This window comes from Hyperolius riggenbachi, chromosome 1, assembly GCF_040937935.1.
Source record: "Hyperolius riggenbachi isolate aHypRig1 chromosome 1, aHypRig1.pri, whole genome shotgun sequence".
In the NCBI taxonomy this organism is placed as follows: domain Eukaryota; kingdom Metazoa; phylum Chordata; class Amphibia; order Anura; family Hyperoliidae; genus Hyperolius; species Hyperolius riggenbachi.
Genome location: NC_090646.1, coordinates 146,730,942 through 146,748,213, shown reverse-complemented (window position 1 = coordinate 146,748,213; position 17,272 = coordinate 146,730,942). Strand labels below are relative to the sequence as shown.

The window sequence follows — 17,272 nt, the reverse complement described above, 5'->3', positions numbered from 1 at the left end:
GAAACTTTCACCACTGTAGTAACACACCAGCCTTCCGTTAACCTTTTTGGCGGTATGGACGAGCTCAGCTCGTCCATAGCTGCCGAGGCTGATATCTCTGACCCTGCTGGGCTGATTTCCTCCAAATAAAGTGCGCCACACGCAGCTAGCACTTTGTTAGCTGTGTGTGGTCTTCGATCGCCGCCGCTCACCTGCGATCCGCCGCCTGCAGCGGCGGAAGAGGGCCCCCCCCCCCGCCAGAGCCCTGCGATGCCTGGACCAATCACTTTCAGGCAGCGCAAAGGGCTGGATCGGAGGCATCTGACGTCAGGACCTCGGCTGACGTCCATGACGTCATCCCGATCGTCGCCATGGCGACGGGGTAAGCCTAACAACAAATCCCGCTCTTCGCGGGATTTCTTGTTACTTGTGATCGCCGACAGAGCCCTCTAGTGGCCTTTCATGCTGCCAACTTTCAGTTGGCAGCATGGGGGAAAAAAATGCTGCCGCCACCCTGGCAATTTAAACAGAACGCCAGGGTGGTTAATCCTGTCTCACCTATAGTAACTTGGTTACTGAATATATGGGAGAGTAAGAATGGTCAGCTGGTGCAATGTTTATCTAAATTTTTCAGCTTGGAAATCGATCAATCAAATGCATCAACTGCAGCATTTTATTGTTCCAGTTCTAATCTGTATACATTTCCATAACATTTGCATAAACTCAATTATTAGCGTTCAATTTGTCCACCAAATTTGGTTCACGTGTAAATAAAGTCAAATTGAGTACATTTAACAAAATTAAGTCTTGTGCACCAATGATTTATACTTGTATCTTTAAATTAGAATATCTTCTCATCTTTATGCACTGTATGACAAAATGAGGAATCTCTTGTTCCTCTGATCATATGTTTATATACAGTATGTCTGCTGTTACATGCCCTTTTTACTATAAAATTGCTGTAAAGTTAAAAAAATAAATTGAACTGTCTTGCTGTCAACCTCCATCTGGTCAACCCATTCATGAAGTTATCTTCCCTTCAAACAAAAAAATCACCTTAATCTATTTGTAAGCAGCAACAAGCTCATTCATTAAGGTCCAATTACAACAGGCCAAAGGTGATAGGTAGCCTGTCACAACCAATTTTTAAACTCTACTTTTACTGTTCTGACCGATATGCTGTCAAATCTGCCTGGCCGCTATGAAATACTGTAGATTACAAACTGCTAAGCTGTGTTTTGAACAAGCTGGTTAGTGTCAAGATGATTAGATTTTATTACAAACCAGTATCTGAATACGGTAACTAATTTGCAGACTGCATTGATTAGCATCCATTTGGAAATTATCTCCTAGCCGGTGTTAGTCCAGTAAACTGATATTGTACAGGATGCTATGAGTTACAGATTGTTTTACACTGCTTGAGGCTAAAAAAATGGACCATTTTCCATAATGAGGACAAGCATATAATTAGACATGCTGATGGATTCTGTTATTTGTAGGATCCACTCAAATTGGAGTTGCAGAACGCACAGTCCTATGTTGCATGACTCTTCTGGACACCACATACCCAACAGACACAAAGTCTATAGAGACGGACTACATTGCTTCTCACTAGTGCTTGCAGGAGAAATTATACATGTCAAGAATAACAAAAATCAATCCCGGGATTGAGCGCTGTAAAAACCAGCACAGGAGATTTGGGCGAAGTCGGCGGCACCCTAGGCAGTAATAGGAATTACGGCTATAGAGGTGCTCATTGAGTAATTTGGGCGCCGTCAAAAGATGGAGTACAAATTACTACAAAAACACTGTAATTCGGCCACCAGCAATAGCTGGAAGCTATCTCATCTGGTTGATTATGTACATCAGATCGGCTGTGATCATACAGTGTGGCATAGTGTGGACCTAGCCTTACATTATGACTAATTTGCAGCATGCAGCATATGGTATCATTACCTTTGCACGGACATTGTCTATAAGAATGTCGGAGTCACAGTTCAGCTTGTTGGATCGAACCAGGAAATTGCCATCGCCTTTCTTTGGAGGGCTGATCTTTGCATTGGGATAACATGCAGATTTTGGTGAGTAGCCAAAGTGTCTGACAAACTGCAGATAGTCCAGTGTTTTATCCTGGTTTGTGATAAAGGTGTTCCATAGCCTGCGGATCTCTCCTCGTGTGACTCCAGGCTGAATGTCAAAACTATGTAAAAAAAAACAACAAAAAATAGTAAGTTACATGATCTCACCAATGAGCCATCAATGACATAATTCAAGCTGGTCTACAGTATATTAAGGGCTGATTGCTGCTCTGAGTCTGACACAATGAGAGGCATCTTTGGAGATCTACAAGCATTTCCAGTACAGTACGGATATCATAGGTGTTCCTGAAGACCTGGACTACATGGATTAAACTTGCCTGCTAGAAAGTGGTTAAGACTAGTCTCCCTCATCTGGTTGATAATGTATCAGACCAAGAGTTGCTGAGAGATATGTGAATCAATAGTTATGTGATTGTATACAACTTCAAGCAGCATTCAGAGCAAAAGGTTTTCTTTCTTTTAAATAAATCCAGAACAGCCTGAGTTTATTCAAATAAAAGTTCCACTGTAGGCACCTGCATAGAGTGCAAACACACAACTATCAGGGCTGCCATCAAAATCTCTGGGCATTACTGCCCCCTCCCCCCCCTTCCCCAATTAACCAGAGCATCACCCACAAACTTAGCTAATTTGGAGAAGGCCTGAACTTCTTCCCCCTCGCCCCCTTCAGGGTCCGCACTCCCCCTCAGATCTGCAGATCAGCGCCGAGTCTGACAGTGGCTCTGCCACGCAGCTGTGATAAGGAAGCAAGCCCCACGAAGTCGCGCTGCCTCTCTTCAGTTACATTGCAGACCTGCAGATCAGCATGGTGTGTCTGTGTAATAACTCATCTGATTCCCATGCAGGAGTAATCTCTTCTCTGCACTCTCCTGCAGCCCTCAGATCATTCTGCTGAAAGACTTCTAGCCACTTAGAGAGGATACAACACTACAATATCCTTTTTATTGTCACTTACTTTTACACTACACACGATGTGTAAAGGGTTATAGGAAGAACCCTGTCCACTTAAGCAGTGGCTGGGGTGCTTATTTAATTGCTCTATTTTATTCTATTCTATATTTAATTGCAATTAAATAGCACCATGAACACTGCACCTCATGGGCACCCCAAAACATAGATATGGGGTTGTCTGAAAATCTCTTTGTTTATCAGCTGTGAGAAGTGGTTTTTTTTTCACTCTGTATGTTTTATTATGTACAGGTAACTACATCTAGTTACACACAGATACATACATACCGTTTTAACAAGAAGTACATAGTCTCCTGTGTGAGCCGTCTTGAATTCATTTCATCCAATTCTTCAAATGCTTTCTCCACTGCTGCATAGTTCTTGTGGATGTGACTCTTAATATTTCTGAATAGCTTGAAAAAGGATAGATTGTATTATACAGCTGCTCCTAAGGTACCCATAATACAACTGACAACACCGGGGAACAATTTTAAATACATTTTTTGGCCAACTTCAATTTTATGCTTATTTACCCTAAACTAGGTATGCTGATTCTTGAACTGCAGTTAGTTTTCTTCTATCTTGTCAGGTTTTTTTCTCTACCACTAATAGTAGGGTGGATTTGTGTAGGCTATTAATTTACACACAAGGACAGTGATCCAAAACATTGCCCACAAATGTAGACCCAAACATACTGCATGAGCCACTTGTTGATCAAAAAACTATTATATTCCCACCTCTACACAGGAAACTGGGTCTGATGAAGCAGTGCATTAAAGCTTTGCCAACTGAGGCAGATGCGTATCTGGAAGGGTGCAGGCATGGCACGGGCCCCAGGCAACTTCCCTCTTCAAACAACAGGGGGGCGGTGCAGTGCTGCTGACAGCATTCCTGAGTCCAAGGGTGTAACAATCATCCAGCAGAGTGTGTGTGTGTGTGTGGGGGGGGGGAGCGCAATTTTAGTATTTGCCATGGGCGCTGTCTTACCTAGATACGCCACTGAACTGAGGTACCTCACATTGGCATTTCCTAGCCTGTCGTTTACAAGAAGTAAAGGCTGAAGTCTTTGATGGTCCACAGATTCAGCAGCTTATCAAAGAAAAACATTTTATTAGGACAATGTCAGAAGTTGAAATTAATGCTTGGATATCATTTAAAGCCATTGTCGGGGACTTTCTAGGAAACACACAAGCAAATAATTCCAAAGATATTATCCACTCTTGGTTGCAATATGAGCATCAAGGTGCATTTTCTGCATAACCATCTTTCTAAGTTCCCGTAAAACCTCAGTGCAGCCAGTGGGTAGCAAGGCAAATGATTCCACCAAGATTTGAAGGTCATGGAAGGATGATATCAGGGTAGATGGAATGTACAAAATGATAGTTGATTATTGTTGGAGCATCCAGGTAACGCTTCAAGGGTAAATTTTTACCATGAAGCACAAGGGGTTTAAAGCAAAGGGTGAATCTTATACAGTTGTGGCTGTTTATTCAATGACAAGTAATCTATATGAGGATAAAACATTTTTTTAATTCTGTTGATCCTACAGGATGGAAAAATTCAGTGTATTGTAAAAGAATGGAGTACATCTCACCTAATAAAGGCGCAGTGTCTGCGTCCACCTGTATCTGTGTTAGAGATGGCCCGAACGGTTCGCAAGCGAACGATTCCAGGTGAACTTCGGGTGGTTCACCTTCGCCGACGAAGGCGAACTTTCCTGGAAGTTCGATTCGCCCCATAATGCTCTATGAGGGTCAACTCTGACCCTCTACATCACAGTCAGCAGGCACATTGTAGCCAATCAGGCTGCACTCGGTCCTGGAGCCACTCCCCCCCTTATATAAGGCAGGCTCCGCCAGCCATTACACTCACTCGTGTGCCTGCAAATAGACAGAGTAGGGCGAGCTGCTGCAGACTTTCTCCTAGGGAAAGATTAGTTAGGCTCTTGGCTTGTTAGCTTGCTCTTGGCTGAATCTTATTGCTTTAATAGCATCCCTCAACAGCTCTTTTCAGAGCTCATCCTGTTCTTGTGATCTATTTTTTTTTTCTTCTATGTGTCCCACTGACACTTGTGTTGCATACACAGCCTTGATAATTCATACTGTGTGTGTGCCACTGCCAGCAACCCAGCACATTCAGTGACTACCTGTGTGTATGACAGGGAGCTGCATATTGTAATACCCAGTACTGCATATACCTAGTACCTGTTGTGTTTAGGTAACCCACCTCATCACTGCGTATACCTACCTTTGTGTACAGTGAACCCACCTCACTTCATATACCTTTTGTGTTCAGTGAACCCACCTCACTGCATATACCTAGCTGTTGTGTTGAGTGAACCCACCTCACTGCATATAGCAGGGGTAGGGAACGTTGGCTCTCCAGCTGTTAAGGAACTACAAGTCCCACAATGCATTGCAGGAGTCTGACAGCCACACTCATGATTAATAAAGGCAAATGCATTCTGGGATTTGTAGTTTTATCACAGCTGGAGAGCCAAGGTTCCCTACCCCTGGCATATAGCTACCTTTTGTGTTCAGTGATTCCACCTCACTGCATATAACTACCTTCTGTGTTCAGTGAACCCACCTCACTGCATATACCTACCTTTTGTGTTGAGTGAACCCACCTCATTGCATCCACCTAGCTGTTGTGTTGAGTGAACTCACTGCATCTACCTACCTTTTGTGTTCAGTGAACCCACCTCACTGCATATAACTACCTTCTGTGTTCAGTGAACCCACCTCACTGCATATAACTACCTTTTGTGTTAAGTGAACCCACCTCACTGCATATAACTACCTTTTGTGTTCAGTGATCCCACCTCACTGCATCTAACTACCTTTTGTGTTCAGTGAACCCACCTCACTGCATATAACTACCTTTTGTGTTCAGTGAACCCACCTCACTGCATCTAACTACCTTTTGTGTTCAGTGAACCCACCTCACTGCATATAACTACCTTCTGTGTTCAGTGAACCCACCTCACTGCATATAACTACCTTCTGTGTTCAGTGAACCCACCTCACTGCATATAACTACCTTTTGTGTTCAGTGAACCAGTGCCTTACGAAGGCACCTTGAGAAAAGGCACAAACAGCTATGGCAAGAACACCTGAGGAAAAGCAGCACCCAAAAGACAAGCCACCCTCCTTCTCCTCTTCCTCCTTCAGGTGCATCATCTTCAGCCGCTTTCTCACTTGTACCTTCACAGCCACCCTCCTCCACACCTCCTCTGCCCTTGAGTGGTTCCTGCTCCTCTGCCCACAGCAGCCAGGTGTCCATGAAGGAAGTCTTTGAGCGGAAGAAGCCAATTTCTGCCAGTCACCCTCTTGCCCGGCGTCTGACAGCTGGCGTGGGGGAACTATTAGCTTGCCAGTTATTACCATACAAGCTGGTGGAGTCAGAGGCTTTCCGTAAATTTGTGGCCATTGGGACACCGCAGTGGAAGATACCAGGCTGCAATTATTTTTCAAAAAAGGCCATACCCAAACTGTACTGTGCAGTTGAGAGGCAAGTGGTGTCATCTCTTGCGAAGAGCGTTGGGTTAAGGGTCCACCTGACCACGGATGCCTGGTCTGCCAAGCACGGGCAGGGCCGCTACATTATGTACACAGCCCATTGGGTCAACCTGGTGACCGATGGCAAGCAGGGAGTACGGGGCTGCGCAGCGGACCAACTTGTGACACCTCCACGGCTTGCAGGCAGGCCTCCTGCCACCTCCTCTCCTTCTCCTCCTGCTACATCCTCTTCACTGTCATCCTCCTCCTCCTCCTCCTTGGCTGAGTGGCAGTTCAACTCTAGTGGTGCTGCCATCTCCTCCTCTCCAGCTACACAGCCCCATCTCCCCAGAGCCTACGCTGCATACCAGGTACGACGGTGTCACGCCATTTTAGACATGTCTTGCCTCAAAGCGGAGAGTCACACTGGACCAGCTCTCCTGGCTGCTCTTAACAAAGAGGTGGAGCAATGGCTGACCCCGCACCAGCTGGAGATCGGCAACGTGGTGTGTGACAACGGCAGCAATCTCCTTTCCGCTTTGAATTTGGGAAAGCTGACACATGTACCCTGCATGGCACATGTGCTGAATCTGGTCGTGCAAAGATTTGTGTCAAAGTACCCAGGCTTAGAGGACATCCTGAAGCAGGCCAGGAAGTTGTGTGGGCATTTCAGGCGGTCTTACACGGCCATGGCACGCTTTGCGGACATTCAGCGGAGAAACAACTTGCCGGTGAGTCGCTTGATATGCGATAGCCCGACTCACTGGAATTCCACCCTGCTCATGTTCTCTCGCCTGCTAGACCAGGAGAAAGCCGTCACCCAGTACCTGTACAATTACAGTAGAAAGACACAATCTGGGAAGATGGGGATGTTGTGGCCCAACAACAGGACACTGATGCAAAATGCATGCAGGCTCATGCGGCCGTTTGAGGAGGTGACTAACCTGGTGAGTCGCGCTGAAGGCACCATCAGCGACTTGATCCCCTACGCTTACTTCCTGGAGCGTGCCGTGCGTAGAGTGGTGAATAAAGCTGTGGAGGAGCGTGAAGAAGAACAGTTATGGCAGGAGGAGTCATGGGAGCAATTTTCATCCAAACCAGATGTTTCCTCAACACCTGCGGAAGCACAGAGGGGGGAGGAGGAGGAAGAAGAGGAGTCAGACTCGGATGATGAGGAAGGTGTTTCTGTGGAGGAGGAGGCGGCAGAAGAACAACCGCAGCAGCCGTCACAGGGGGCTTGTGCTGCTCCATGTTCCCGTGGTATTGTTCATGGCTGGGGGGAGGAAGAGGACTTGCGTGACGTCACTCAGGAAGAGCAAGAGGAGATGGAGAGTACGTCTGGATCCGACTTTGTGCAGATGGCCTCTTTCATGTTGTCCAGCCTGTTGAGGGACCCCCGTATAAAAAAACTCAAGGGGAATGACCTGTACTTGGTGGCAACGCTACTAGACCCTCGGTACAGGAAAAAAGTGGCGGACCTGTTGCCAACTCAACAGAAGGCAGAAAGGATGCAGCACTTGCAGAACAAGCTGACAATGATGCTTTACAGTGAGTTTAAGGGTGATGTGACAGCACAACGCAATAAAGGTACCACTGGCAGTAATCCTCCTCCTCCTATGTCCACGCAGGCAAGGACAGGACGCTCCAGCGATCTCATGTTGATGTCAGACATGCAGACATTCTTTAGTCCAATGCCTCGCCGTAGCCTTTCCATATCCACCCTCCACCAACACCTGGACCGGCAGGTAGCCGACTACCTGGCCTTAACTGTGGATGTAGACACTGCGAGCAGCGACGATGAACCTTTGGTCTACTGGGTGCGCAGCCTTAACCTGTGGCCAGAGCTGTCCCAATTTGCCATCCAACTTCTCTCTTGCCCTGCCGCAAGCGTCCTGTCAGAAAGGACCTTCAGTGCAGCTGGAGGCATTGTCACTGAGAAGAGAAGTCGCCTAAGTCACAAAAGTGTTCAGTACCTCACCTTTATCAATGAATGAGGCATGGATACCGGAGGGCTACTGCCCGACCGAAGACTAAGTCAGTCCCCACACACAGCATCTCTGCCTGCAGGCTGCTTGCCTTCTCCACCACCACCAACAGGGTCCAGGACTCTAGGCGGATTCCTGAATTTTTAAGGCTGCTGCTAGCAGCGGCCGCTATACTAATTTTTCTGGTGCGTGTACATGCCTGCCTAATTTTTCTGGCTGCACTGCGGGCGGCTGCAACAAAAAGACAAAAGGCATGTACATGTGCCCATCCCCCTTCGTGATCATTACCTTGCCGCGGTGAAGGGGCTTGCGTATCACAATGAAGCAATGACCACCGGCTATATGAGTGTCTCGGGTGGGGGTGGCACACCAAAGATAATAAGGTTGTTGCTTCATTGTGGTCAGACCAAATTTGATCAGCTGGACAGTCACTGTTGTTCTATCATTGAGCTACCACAGCCCGGCGACCATATGGCCTGGAAAACCGCCACAGCCTGCACTCTAGCCATGTTGCGCACCAGTCCAGCATGGCCGTCACTACGCAAACAGCTGTTTGCAGTGCGTTACACATTGAGTTTGGTGTGTCAATGTGAAGCAGTACTCTAAATAAACTCCCTGATTGATGTATACACATGCAAGATGTTTGAAAGCACTTTAGGCCTGCAATTTAGCATTCAATGTGATTTCTGCCCTTAAAACGCTGCTTTGCGTCAAATCCAGATTTTTCCACGGGACTTTTGGCGTCTATCCCACTCCGCCATGCCCCCCTCCAGGTGTTAGACCCCGCGAAACGGAAGCAGTAGATTTGGGCGCATGAGACAAGTGGACAAAAAGGGCGCCCCATTCACTTCCATTATAAATATCGTTTAATGGGCGCTGAACGGGGAAAATAAGGCGCCGGAGATTTTTAAGGATTTATAACGGCGCCCGGAGATTTTTAAGGATTTATAACTATGTTTGTGATGATTTAAGTTTACAAAATGAGCCCGTGACGAATAACGTTTATGAAGATAATAAATCACTATTTCTAAAACATTTCTAACACATTATTATCCACCCAAAAAAATAATTTACATTTTTTTTCTTTACATTTTTTATTTATTAATGTCTGTAAAACATTATTATCCATAGGGGGTTTTAGGTTTAGGCACCAACAGGGGGGTCTTAGGTTTAGGCACCAACTGGGGGGTCTTAGGTTTAGGCACCAACAGGGGGGTCTTAGGTTTAGGCACCAACTGGGGGGTCTTAGGTTTAGGCACCAACAGGGGGGTCTTAGGTTTAGGCACCAACAGGGGGGTCTTAGGTTTAGGCACCAACAGGGGGGTCTTAGGTTTAGGCACCAACAGGGGGGTCTTAGGTTTAGGCACCAACAGGGGGGACTTAGGTTTAGGCACCAACAGGGGGGTCTTAGGTTTAGGCACCAACAGGGGGGTCTTAGGTTTAGGCACCAACAGGGGGGTCTTAGGTTTAGGCACCAACAGGGGGGTCTTAGGTTTAGGCACCAACAGGGGGTCTAGGGGTTAGGGATAGGTACAGGGAGGGTTTTTAATAAACGAAAATATAAGTTTCACTTTACAAACAGGGAAGATTAACGTTTTAAGAATTGCCGATCTCATACACATTATTTAGTGATTTATAAATTCTTAAAACACTATTTATAAACGAAATTCTACACAAAAATTTCTATAAACGATATTTCCATTTATCGTTTATACCACGCGCCCTTTTTTCCCGACGCCCTTTTCGTACGTACGCCCTTGAAACATGTTTTGCATCACTTTTCTGGCCAGCATAAGTGTTTCAATTTTTCAAAGTTCGCTTCCCCATTGAAGTCTATTGCGGTTCGCGCAAAGTTAGCGCGAACCGAACCTTCCGCGGAAGTTCGCGAACCGAAAAACGGAGGTTCGCGACATCTCTAATCTGTGTCTGCCACCGTCACACTGTACAGGTGCAAGGCCATGCATTATGCAACCTGGAAGAGGCATGGGCGCGCAGTGAATGTGCTTGGGCGTGCACGCAGGGGTGTGTGTGCGCATGCACGTGCGGGGGCCCGGCATGCAGCAACCTAGCGTTATTTAACGGGCCTAATCGGCTATTTTCAGTTACCGGTTTATTTTAATTGGTTGATTGTTTTCGAATATACGCATCATCAGCTTTCTGGAGAGGAGAAAATAGCTGGCATCATGACTTATTTCCTGATTGACAGCACAAATCTATCAGATATTGATTTAGGTGTGTGGATCTCTGATTGATTATTTTATCAACTGACCCTTTTTCCGATCGAACAAAGAAAAAAAAATGTTCATGGATTAGGATAAAAGGATGAAAGTGCAAATGTAGAGATGATCTTTTTGTGATATTCTACAGAAATTCTGTAGTGTAAGTTCATCATGAAGCATTTGATGGATGTGATTCTTTCCTAGGCTAAACCAGGAAGTAAAAGTGAGATAGTCACATGACCAGTCCCACAGAGACATACTAACTAATCAATCACCTGATCAAATTGCATCTTTCTCCCTTATTTTTTTTAGAGGAGATTTTTTTTCAATAATAAATGTATGATTTCCACTGAGATATATTGTAAATATTAACCAATACTGAACGGCTAGTTACTTGTTCCGGTGTTCTTCCCTGTCCTTGCACTCTTTCCTCTTCAAGTTCTGAGACTCCCATAGAGCGTTCATCAAAAAGGCTTGGCACGCCTCGTCTATAAAAAGAAAAATATTAATATAAACATGATTAAATTATAATATATAATATTACAATATATCAGCGATGTAACATGATACAGTATATTGAATATTTACCAAAGCCATGGATTTTCACTACACGGTTGACAAAATTAAAGAGTACCTAAGTTAAAAATGGCAGAGCCTGTCAGACTCAGGACAGGCTATGTCTTAATGAGGACGGATGTGGGGAGGGATGCAGGGTTAAATACTTACCTGTTCTGGCATCATCCCTCAGCCAGGTAATCCTAAGCTCCCCTCACTGCCCCCCCCCCCCCCCCCACACACACACACACACAGGCCTTTCGAAAATGGTCCCTGGTGAGTTTTCTCCAAAATCTCTGCCGATGCTTTGGCCACCCTTATATGTATTGCCACAGCTCGCTCCCAGCTTGGCAACTGCTGCCTAATGGGTGGCTTCCAAGATGGGGGTTGGCCGCAGCAGCGTATGCGAAGGTTTCTAAAGAAAACAAACTGTTCAGGACAGCAGTGTCACCTCTTCCCTTCTGCTGTGTAAGTCAAATGAAACACTGCTGCTCTCCTGCCTCCCCCCTCCTCACTCACTGTCAGACTCCTCACACAGCACAGCAAGCTGCTTTTCCCCAATGATGACCTCTTAATTTTGCTTGCTCTCCTCTTGCTTTTCCTCATACTCTGCCTGCATCCAATTAGTGTAAACATACAGTACAAAAATGCTGCCCCTGTAATCTCTGCGCCTGATGCAAATGTTTCACCTTGCTTCAAAAGAGAACCGGCCCTGCTTGTAACCTGAAGACATCTGGACAGGTAAATATTTAACTCCGTGACCCGGAGTTGGCTCTGTCATTCTTACCTTTGGTCCTCTTTAACACGTATTTCCTTTTTATGTAAGAAATTTACTGAGCAGTTCCTTTTGGGCTGTGGCTATGAATGAGCTGATGTGGTTTGAACTCATGTCAACATATAACGGGAATACTGCTTAACTTAAAGAGAACCTGTACTGAGTAAAAATATTTAAAATAAACACATGAGGTAACTTCAAATGAACATTGCATAGTTACCTTGCCATCAGTTCCTTTCAGAAGCTCACCATTTTCTTCTGACAATAATCCCTTCCAGTTCTGACAATATTTTGTCAGATCTGAAATATGTCAGTTCCTGTCAGTAAAATATCAGTTGCTGTCAGTTATAGCTGAGAGCAAAACTGATGTACCAGGTAATGTCCATGTTTCCCTATGGCTCAAGTGGGCGATGTTACAGTTTAACTGTGTGCTGACCAGAAAGCTGTTATGGGTAATGGCCATTTTCAAAATGGAGGATGGAAAATTCCATTGATCACAGTGCACAAACAGGACGCGGGAGAGGAGAAAGACACTGAGGAGTAGACTACATGGAAGGTAAGTATGAGTTGTGTATGCTTATTTTGACTTTTAATTGTCAGTTCAGGTTTTCTTTAAACCACTTTCCTCTGGCTGTGGCCAGATACTTACAACCAGTAATTTGTTGAGCACACAAAAACCCAAACAAGTACAAATTATTTAAAAAAAATGTGATTATCCTCGATAATAAAATCCCTGTGTCCTCTCCTGTCCCTGTGTCCATGCGTTTGCGCTACTGCTTATGTGTGGCATGTGGGTGGACGTTGGAGAGCAGGAGGACGGGCGTAGGGGGAGAGCTTGAGGTAGGGGGGGCGCGGCTTACGGCATGGGCAAAGTGGTGGGGCTGGGGGTCGTGGCTGAGCCCTAGCTCCCCTTTTAAATGGGCAGGCCTAGTAATTATTTACCTAGTAAATAATTATATACAAGTCTATATGGTCAGTAATAATTGAGTATGGCGCATGAGCCCACCTTCTTATTAGAAATGTCTTGCATAAAGCATGTATTTTGGTTTCATAGCCCAATGTATCCTGCATGCCCATGTCTGATAGTACATGAAAGGACATTCATACAAGATTTAGTAATATTATAATGCCGGCAGCTCTGAGAATATACAGTGGGAGCATTCTTTGCAGGCATTAAGCACTGTATAGTCCCGGGGAACTTGATGTGTACCCTAATGAGTTTTATCTCCGCTTCACTGGGCAAAACTGACGCCTTGAGAAGGCCAAAAGCTGCAAACCTCCCAGGCTTTTGTCCGGAGAAATGGCAGGCACTTTGCATCCCTTTTAAAAAGGATGGAGGCCTTTCCAAGCCCTGATGAGTGATGTGGATTTTGAGGGCGACCTTGGGTCATACAGAACTAATCAAGCGAAAACAATGCCCCAAATTTGCCTGACAGACAGCAAGTATCTGAGGACTGTATGAAAAAGAATTAGGAATTGACAAATGCGCAGCCAGTGCCAAAGGATCAAATCTTGAAGGTGGTGGGATTAAAATTATTTATTCATTGTTAATTTATTTATTTATGTATGTGCAAATATCCTGCAGGTGCTGAGGACAGGCTGAAAGGAGGCGGTTTCCGAGCCAGGGTTAAAATGTTGGTCCATTTAACTCATTCTTATTCTTAAGGCAATCACAACACAGGCATTTATGAAGCTTGTGGACGTTGAAATAAAGTAAACAAATGCACAAAAACCAGAGACCAGTCAAAACTGTTGGCCTGAGAGGCCAATAGGGTATTAGCTGTTCAGTGTCCAGGAAATTAGCAAGTCAATGCTTATGACAATGCTAGAATAATCCCTATGTGATCTAACATATAGAAAAGGTGTTCAAGGCATATAGTGCTCTTCGTCATCTAGTAAACTTTTTCCAACCATTTTCATTTGTCATTATGGCCATGGTGTTTGTCTATAAATTGTCCCATAATGTGCTATAAAATCACTACTAATATCCCAATCACTGTTGTGCTCTGAAGTCAGGGAAACCCTGTGATTGTAAAACAATGGTTGAGTAGAAGGCTCAGACTACAGTACTAATACTGTATACACAAGACTATCAATCCTCAGAATCTAGAAGGAACTCTGATATACAGTCATATCCAGTAAAGAATAATGTAATATGGACTATATACCCCTTATACTGTCACCTATTCCCTCTCTATGCCAATAATTCCACAACCACCCCTCCCATGCTAATGCTAATGTTTTGTTTTGGCAAAGCTAAATGTATTTGTTCTTTCCAATAAAGCTTTTTTGGATTGGATTGGATTGGATTGGGACACCTACAGGCTACAGGCAAGAATGCAACATTTTCACTTCCACATAAAAATATATTAGCTCTGTAAAATGCAAAAACATAATGTAACCAATAGCATCTATCTATCTACAAGATAATAAAACATTACACTATACATTTCGGTACATCATGTAGTCCTTAGTTCACACAGAAGAATTTCCGATTCTCATTTAACATTCTGTACATCTAATGTTGCTGATGTTAGAAGCAGAAAGGTGTACTTTCTCAACTGGGACTTATGCAAGGTCCTACCTAACAGGCACAAACTAGTATTCCATATGTGTTCATCCAGACAGTTCATATATGTTGGATGCTCACCACCTTGTCACTATGTGGAACAGCAAATGGGAACTGTCCCTTTGTCAGTTAAGTATTTTTTTTATCAAATCACTAGTGATCCAGGCTCAAATAGTACTTCTCTCACACCCTGCTTCTGATCAGTGTAGTGTTTGTGTAGGGTTATGCTACGTACACACATGCGACAACGATCGTTCGTTGAGAACGACGAACGAACTTTTAATTGATGAAAGAACGACCTAAGTAAAGTTAGTTTTAAAAGGTGTGTAACGATCTGATCGTTAGAATGAACGTTACATCACGTAAAGCAACTATTGCACCTGCGCATAAAAATGAGAAGTTTCACAGAGAAATAGTGAAATGCGCATGTCAAGCCTAGTACGAACGACTGTTTCCAACGATGTACTACTTTTACAAACGATCGTCGTTGGTTAAAATCCGCCGAGACAGAACTTTCTTTTGTAGCGATTTGGCTCGTTCGTCGTTTGCCTTAATAGTCGGTGGTTCGTTTTTTGTAACGATCGTCGTTGGTAAAGATCGGGGAACGATCGTTACAAACGACTATAGTCGCATGTGTGTACGCACCTTAAGTGTAGGGTTAGGTGGTTTCCTGGTTGCTCAAATTTCCAGGCAACCTATTATTACGTATGCCTCTGAAATAGTGTGAACAACCCTAAAAGGCTTTTGTTTTCTTTTTACAGTTTTTTCAGTCAATTCCACAGGACTAGGATTTTGTTTCATTTTTGGCACAATAACTCTAATGTCCACCACCATTTGTCAGCAGATTCCCTTCTGAGCTTTTAACATTAATTTCCAAATGAAAAACTTAGAAATGACATGATAAAAACCAGCAGCATTTCTCCAGTGTGTCCTGAAGACAGCAGAAGATGACTGCAGATGACTTTGGCAGTGAGCACACCAGCAGCCAGCATTCTGATTTTGACTTGAAGCAAATCTCAGTGGGGATTCCATGTAGAATGTGACCCTGGAGGACAATCAACACAACAACTCACCAGGACACAGGATGAGCCTGATACTGATACCCCAGTGATTTCCTCCCTGAGCTTTGTCCTGCTATTCACACAGGCACACTGCTTAATCCACATCCTGTGCTGCATGTATGCAAACTGCAAGATGTCTGCGACTCATGCCAGAGATGTGATGTTATAAAATGCAATGAACAGTTACGTGTTCTGTGAATCAGCTAGGCTGTGTTTGTTTTATGCATTTATAAATAAAATAATCATGTTGTTTCCATAAGTTACCAATGCTGGTATGGATAGTTATCATGTAAAGGAAGCACAATAGTCAGAAATGTTTAAAGCGCACCTGAATTCAGAACTTCTTCTCTGCTCTAAAAGATACGCAACAGCATAATACCCTTAAAAGAAGAACATTTCTTTGTTACAACTGATACAAATCCTGCAATAAATCTGTAGTGTGTATACTTCCTGCTTTCATGGAAGCAGACATATTATTAACATCCTGTGTTTACCAATTAGCTACTCAGCCGTCGCAGTCAGCTGACACAGCTGAGTGATCATATTACAACTTGTGATTAGTAACATATGAGGGGAATTAGGTAGACTAAACTCTCTAAATACATAGAGGGTGCATTTCTCTCTGTTTTCCTTCTGTCCTGTGTAAGAGTTCAGGTCCACCTTAAACTAATATGAAATTGCTTTTTTTTTAAGTATCCCTTTTTTAGACTATATCTATCACATATTGAACTTATGATGATAAAATACAATATCAGAGGTTTCCTGGAGTGAAAACTGTATGAGAAAATGATCAGTGATTCCACACATTCTGGCTGATGAATTAGGCCCCTTTTACTACCGGTACTAGCAGGGTAAACCTGCTTTGCATTACCCTATTTTGCCACGAGGGGCAGCAAAAGCAATGAAAGGCTATGGAGACTTCCACACTTATTATGGTCCCTTGCAGTGCGCCGAAAGTATCTGATCTGACGCAAGGGCAACAGCACATTACCATCAGCACCACACTTAACGCACGTAGCTTGGGGTAATGGAAGTCTATAGGCGACGCATCTAGTGTAAATGACGGGGCTCGGTGCATTGCGGCGCGCATGCGCGGACCAATGGGAATCCTAGTGACATACTTACTGCCCAGCAGGGAGTACGTCACTGAGCGGGGAGTGGAGCTATGAATATGACCCTGTTGGTGGCTCACTCATATATTTGTCATTTTTTAGGTTGTGGTCTGTATGCAGCAAAAAAGGTAGGGAATGCAAATGAAAACAATAGATGTAAAATGCCTCAATGTTCACAAAACCTGCAAATTGCCTTGAGCTCATTTCTTCCAACCCCAAAGCCTCTTTAAGGATTCTCAGCACCATGGTGGCCACGCTGACCAATAGGGGAGCTCTGGGGCTGAACTCACTTTACTTTCACATGGATTTTACTGCTATTTATTCATCCTCTAGAAATCTGAAAGTAATGAGACTTTTCACAGGAGAACACCTTGGCGATTTATTTTTTTCAATTATATAATTACACTTTATTGCCCAGATTTGTGACTATCTTGCTTTAAAGCCTGTCTCCCCCTCCGTCTCTCACTCTT

The 17,272-nt window shown here is 44.3% G+C and overlaps 1 protein-coding gene across 1 annotated transcript in view; it reads right to left on the bottom strand.

Annotated features, from left to right (window-relative positions):
• LOC137546384 (EF-hand calcium-binding domain-containing protein 6-like) overlaps nucleotides 1–17,272 on the bottom strand; it is a 147,987-nt gene that overhangs the window by 18,391 nt on the left and 112,324 nt on the right. Inside the window, exons 14-16 of the mRNA XM_068268771.1 lie at nucleotides 11,125–11,218; nucleotides 3,315–3,439; nucleotides 1,936–2,179 (exon numbers count right to left, since the gene is read on the bottom strand). Of these exons, the coding sequence (XP_068124872.1) occupies nucleotides 1,936–2,179; nucleotides 3,315–3,439; nucleotides 11,125–11,218 (463 nt within the window). The remainder of the gene's footprint in view (nucleotides 1–1,935; nucleotides 2,180–3,314; nucleotides 3,440–11,124; nucleotides 11,219–17,272) is intronic.